The sequence below is a fragment of the Cylas formicarius genome, unplaced genomic scaffold, assembly GCF_029955315.1.
Source record: "Cylas formicarius isolate icCylForm1 unplaced genomic scaffold, icCylForm1.1 PGA_scaffold_12__32_contigs__length_19106922, whole genome shotgun sequence".
NCBI lineage: Eukaryota > Metazoa > Arthropoda > Insecta > Coleoptera > Brentidae > Cylas > Cylas formicarius.
The window spans coordinates 16,012,741-16,018,938 of NW_026844225.1; the positions used below are offsets into that span (position 1 = coordinate 16,012,741).

The following is a 6,198-nucleotide window of genomic DNA, read 5'->3' on the forward strand; positions in this document are numbered from 1 at the left end:
AAACGCTTCGACTGAAGGGACAAATAATATGATCCTATTCAAAGAACCTCCACATGAGAACTTAGCAAAACAGCAGCATACACCAAGCAAGCGACAGATTAGTAAAGCACATTTGATACAAAAAATTCGAATAATGCAGTCTTCTGTGTTTGTCAATAGATGGGGACAGAATATCATATCAAATCAATATGAAATGTTAACCACCAAACGAAATGGTTAGACGCGTGAAAGTTCAAATATCCTTCTATGCAATGAACCTCCGCATACTAAAGATTATTAAAACCGTTCTAGGATATGGCCACTCTATGATTAGTCCCAATTTTCTATGCAAAGAACCTCTGAACAAGAATTGAGTCAAATATTACCACCACACTTGGAACCCATGATTTTGATTAAAGAAAAATTTGGAAATTCTAAGTATATTATGGAAAACCATGACTAAAGACAATAACTAAAAACATATCTTATGAATAATTATTAATTTTTGAATTAGAAATCCTATCAGCCGTGTATTTCCATTAAGAATGAATTATCAAGTTAGTTAAAAGCAAGGTCATCCAAACGCGATTATTTGAATGTTTACTTTTTAGACTTAAACTCTAGCCGGCTCATTATGAAAATTATAAAAAACATATTACTAAAGAATAGTATTTATGGCCAATTTAAAATAATACGCGTAAGTGTGACACTAGCAAATAGACCTTTCATATTGGCTCAATTTTTATAGAATAAATCAACTGTCAAAATAGTAGAAGTGGGTCCTAGGGATGGGCTACAAAACGAACCAGTCAATATACCTACCGACATAAAAATCGAGTTTATCAACAGGCTTTCTGATACAGGACTGAAATCGATTGAAGCAACAAGGTGCGTTTCTGCAAAAAAAAAATCCTTTTGTTTACGGTAATATAAACGTTTTAGTTTTGTCAGCCCAAAATGGGTACCACAGATGGGCGATAATGAAGAAGTGTTCCTAAAAATTAATAAACGTAACGACATTTCCTATCCCGTTTTAGTACCGAATTTACTTGGATTAACTTCAGCGGTAAGAATTGAGCTTAAGCATATTGATTGGTTATTTTAAAAATTAAGTTAGCTTAAGGTTGGTGCCAAAGAGATAGCAGTATTTGCATCAGCGTCTGAAGGTTTTGCCAAGAAGAACACTAACTGTTCAGCAGAAGAGGGGGTTAATAGAATATTACCAGTAATAAAACAAGCAAAGGAAAATGGTCTACAAATTCGAGGTTATGTTTCATGTGTGGTTGGATGTCCTTATGATGGACCTGTAAAACCTTCAGCTGTTGCCAAGATAGCAGAAACTCTACTCAACCATGGTTGCTATGAAGTATCACTGGGAGACACTATTGGTGTTGGAACCAAAACAACAATAGAGAATATGATTAAAGAACTTCTAATTGTTGCCCCAGCAAAGAAGTTTGCTTTACACTGCCATGATACCTATGGTCAAGCTCTAGTCAACATATTTATAGGGTTACAATATGGAATAGATGCTATTGATTCGTCCGTTGCTGGGCTAGGGGGCTGCCCTTATGCCAAAGGAGCAAGTGGGAATGTTGCCACTGAAGATTTGGTTTACATGTTGGAAGGTCTTGGTGTAGACACTGGAATCGACATGACTAAACTTATCCAAGCAGGACGATTCATCACTGACTATATCAAAAAGCTACCTGTTTCCAAAGTGAATAATGCATTATATCCTAAGCTATACCAGCTTTAATTCATTGATTATGCGCCGCTCTTTAATAAATGTATGTTTTACTTAATTAAAAAAGTAAAAAATAACATTGCGTTTATTTTATTACTCATAAAAATCAAAAAATGCATTCGCCACATTATTAAATTCCAATCTGCAAAAGTTGGTTCGTGGCTGAGATAAACTAGCATTGTCTCTTAACATAAGGTCTAATGCTAGAGGGCGCCACAATATGAAAATACGCTACATTTCATACTCAAAGAAAAAGTGTTGCGGGAGCCCTGTTCTATTTTTCTACTACCTTCTGTAAAATATCTAATTTTACATCGATCTAGCCTACGGGAAGCGTCACTTTACCACGTGAGTTTGTTGTCCCACGGACCCGAGCCCCTTCGGAGGTTTCCGGAATATTACCGCACGGGTTTGGCAGCAATCGGATGTTTTCGGAGATTTTACCGCACGGCTTGGATTTTGACGTTTTTCAATTCTAACGGTTATGTCAGTGAATGTATTCATGTTGTTTTGAGAAAATGTACCCAAAATAAAAGGGCGATGAAAAAGTATCGCATACAATATATTTGGTAAACTTTTTAAGTCACTCGTTTATTAAAGACTCGCTCGTGCCAAATAAACTCGTGACTTAAATGCCGTTAACCACACTTGTTGTACGATATACTATTTTGATTATGTTGATTCATTACAGGGTCGGTAAATTAAATATATATAAATTAACAACAGAATCCCGGCTACATTAAATTAGTGAGTTTTTTTAATTTTTCCAGAACGGACTAAAAACATTCACCGAAATTTTCTAAATTATTAAAAATACCCGTTTATCATATTTTATATTATCGTTACATTTCCAAGTTTTCTAGGTTTTTCAATCTCGTTTACAACTTTGATTTAAATAAATAATTTAGAATTTTTTCCTTATTAGGTCTAGAGGACCACGTAGTGCCTAAAGTACGAGAATTATGCGATTGACCCTACATCCTATCAAAGTTGTCTCGTGATTTATCATAACATATTCTGATTTGCAAATAACGGATTTATTTAATATTTAACTAAAATATTGCAACAAAAAGAGCTGCGGACGGATTTTCACATCAAATAAGTTCCGAGTTTATCTTACTATGTACATATGTAAATTGTCTAATGTTACTTTCCCAGAAAACAAAACTTTGTAGACATACTGTGGCGTCATTTTAAACATAGAACGCATAGTTCGTGGCCAGTCGCGCCACGCTGAGGGTAATTATGTTTTTCTTTCTATAGTTTGTGGTACGTAGCCTTTTCATTTACGCAACTGCAAAAAATTAAAAACACCATTTCGACACAATATATTTTAAAATGTTAAGAGTCAACAATTACAGTGAGCGTCCATTGCTGCAGAATGGGGCGGAATACAACTCAGCAAATGTTACGTGACTTGTCACGGAAATCGCAACCATTTTAGGTGAGTTTAGCAATGGCGGAACAATGCTAAAAACTTCAGAGGTTAGCCACTATTTGAGAGTGGATTAGATATTTTTCTATTTAGTTTTTCGTAAATATTGGAACAATAAATAATTTAATTTAATAAATATGTTAGTTTAGGTTAAGATCGATTGGGTAATAGAAAATGTGGGTGATTATACAGGGAATAAATTATGGGAAAATATGTTTTGGCCCCTTAATTTATTCCTAACAAATAAAACAAACATGATACCTGGTCTTTATTGCTGCTAAGGGGGTAAAAGTCGATGGAAGAATGTATTAGTTATGCCCGTCGATTAATACCCTATTTTACCATTAATATTATGCCCATGAGATTGAATTAAAGCAATATTTTACCAAGTTTTCCATTGAGCCCAGTTCTTATCATAATCGTCTAACCTGTTGTATTATTCACGCTCATTTCAACATATTTTGCATATAGCAGAGTTTTTCATTCCTATGACTGCACTGCTCTTTTTTGTAACCAGAATGCCACGTCCATTTTAGATCCAGACGGTCGCATTTCCCTAAAACCCATAATTTACTCTTCTAATAGAAGCTGATATAGACGTTCGAAACTGGTGCCCATAGTCTCCGCCGTTTCCTAATCAGACATCTTATCTTGCACACTGAGTTCACGTTTTCACAATTGCACTCTAGTAACTTTGCCCGGTACGCAAAGGTATACACATTGTATATATAAGGTGGTTCAATTGTAAAACTCACAAGCAATATTTCTGTTCGTAACACTGTGGGTATGGATATGGTAATTCAAAATTTATTTGCTGGTTAGTTTGAAAAAATTTGAAATCAGGCAAGTTTATTTAGGTACGTGGGAATAATATATATTGACTTGTGAAAATTCTTTACTGTGTTCACAAAATCAATAAGAAGGTAGTATGTTTTGTTTTATGCTATATAGAATTTGTTAAGATTTGTATATTTATTATATACTGACAAAACTTTGGCCTGCGTTTTACGCAATTTGCAAAAATTTGAATTGCTACTGTTTTATTTAGCAGAATTTTATTGGCATAATTATGCCAGAGTGCTTAACATAACGATAATATGATAAAATAAAACACAGATCTAGATCTCATGCAAATAGACAGATTTTAACCAGATATATTCGCATATTCTGAGACGCACTGTATATATGTAGAGAAATATTGTTAATTATAAGTTACTTATCAAAATTATTTTGATGTTCTACAGGTCTTCCCGGAAAGAATGGATCGACTACTAATTATAGCTCTGTTTTAATAAGGTTTGTATAATATAAATAATTGTTTTTTTCCATTTCAAAAAAACGAAAAATGTAAAAACACCCTGTACAAAACTGCTACCATCCGGACACCGCGGTTATAAGCTCGGCAAATCAAATGAATAAAACAGATTTTCAATTAGCACAACCAAAAAATTTTAAATTAAATATAAAAATATACCTGCCTTTGCAGTTAGCATTATCATTTTTCAATTCAAATGATTGAATCTCATAATTGTTAATTTAATTGTTTGGTCATCATTATCAGATTATATAGCCAGCGACTCTGCTGCGTCCGATATTTTAACCAAGTTGTTGACGAATGGTGGATGCGGTATAATTTAAACTTTTTGCAGGCGACAAAAATTCTGAATATGGCTTTACATCTGGCAGAATTGCGACTCCGACACTGGAAATTTACCGAGACAAAAGTACTGCCTCTATGGCGTGAAAGTGTAGCTTGTATACGATTTGAGAAATATGATTTCTTATGTAAGAAAAAAAAATTCTTGGTTAATACACTTACGAGCCTTTATATTATTATTAGTAGTAGTAATTTTTTATATTATCAACAGTTATTGTAATGCTTTATCTTCCTACCTAAAATTTAAAAACAACAAACAATTCATGTAATGGAGGAGAGGGCACCCCCGATATCGTAATACATTTCTGATTAGGGCGAATTTACTTTATTTTTAAATTTTTGTTATTGTTGACCGTTGGTGGAGGCCCTGTAATTATTTTTTGGTAGTTCAATAATTTGCAAACTAACCCCAAATTCTGAATTTCCTTTTTGGTTAGATGTCAGAAAATGCCAAATACAAAACCTACTACATTGCAAGGCAAAGGCAAAAACACGTTTTTTTTTTATCTCAATTTAAATTTTCAAAAAAAAGTATAGAGTAAAACGCACTAGACGTATAGATGTTACATTACATATTACATATGTAATATTTTATTTGGATTGTTCTCCAATTTTTTTATGTGACCTCAGACTTGACGCAGCCAACGTACGATAGTATAGAAAATAATTGAGAAATGCACAAAAATAATTCTAGAACTCAATTGGAATAGCTACAAGAACTATATTGTAGGTGAAACAGAATTATCTACATTTAAACAGTTTTAATTAGGCGTCTATAGTTTTGTCATTTAGAATATTTTACAAGGCTGATAAAAAATAACTAGAAAACGAATGTTTTTCTTTAATTGAAAAAATATATTGGGCCTCCACAATCGGTCAATTAGTTTTATTGTTAAAGTATTATAAATCTGATAAATAAATCTTTTTTGATTTTGATTTTCGCAAGGTTGAAATATTGGAAAACTTTGCTGCTGAAGCTCAACGTTTTATTTAATTGATTGAAACGTCACGGCTTACTTAATTTACAATATTTTCATTAAATAAAATCCTTTTTAAAATTTGTACTATACAGTTAATGTTCATAACTAAAAAATAAAGAACAAGGGTCATGAGAGTTGTCTAACCTTAGAGGCAGAACTATTCATTAGATTGATAATATTTGAGAATTTTTTTTGGAATTAGACAAGAATAATTATTATGTAACTGGCATAGTTTTAAAATTTACAATCCGTGATGTTTTATTGTTTATTATTACATTTACGTAACTAAAATTTTAAAAAAATTAAAAGTATGCAAAAAAGATGCTGCTTATATAATAAATTTGCAAAAAATATATGTAAAATTGCATCAAATTACATATATTATATTAAATATTAAAAA

At 32.4% G+C, this 6,198-nt stretch overlaps 1 protein-coding gene and 1 long non-coding RNA gene across 2 annotated transcripts; both read left to right on the forward strand.

The window, feature by feature from the left end:
* Nucleotides 1-546: 546 nt before the first annotated feature.
* Nucleotides 547-1,752, forward strand: LOC132695482 (hydroxymethylglutaryl-CoA lyase, mitochondrial). Its single transcript, XM_060659755.1, has 4 exons — nt 547-676; nt 728-867; nt 922-1,045; nt 1,097-1,752. The coding sequence occupies exons 1-4, from the start codon at nt 614-616 to the stop codon at nt 1,736-1,738; spliced, it is 969 nt and encodes a 322-aa protein (XP_060515738.1). The 5' UTR covers nt 547-613; the 3' UTR covers nt 1,739-1,752.
* A 1,146-nt stretch (nt 1,753-2,898) lies between these two features.
* LOC132708748 (uncharacterized) lies at nt 2,899-5,754 on the forward strand. Its single transcript, XR_009620016.1, has 4 exons — nt 2,899-2,995; nt 3,088-3,170; nt 4,406-4,457; nt 4,811-5,754. It is a non-coding gene; the product is annotated as an uncharacterized LOC132708748 (long non-coding RNA).
* The last annotated feature ends 444 nt before the right edge of the window (nt 5,755-6,198 follow it).

What these genes read in the sequence shown, in the direction of transcription:
- LOC132695482 (XM_060659755.1), top strand. Translation starts at nt 614, where the DNA reads ATGAAAATTATAAAAAACATATTACTAAAGAATAGTATTTATGGCCAA. An exon ending in GCCAATTTAAAATAATACGC is followed by an intron (nt 677 to 727) that starts GTAAGTGTGACA and finishes CAATTTTTATAG; the next exon opens with AATAAATCAACTGTCAAAAT. An exon ending in AAATCGATTGAAGCAACAAG is followed by an intron (nt 868 to 921) that starts GTGCGTTTCTGC and finishes TAAACGTTTTAG; the next exon opens with TTTTGTCAGCCCAAAATGGG.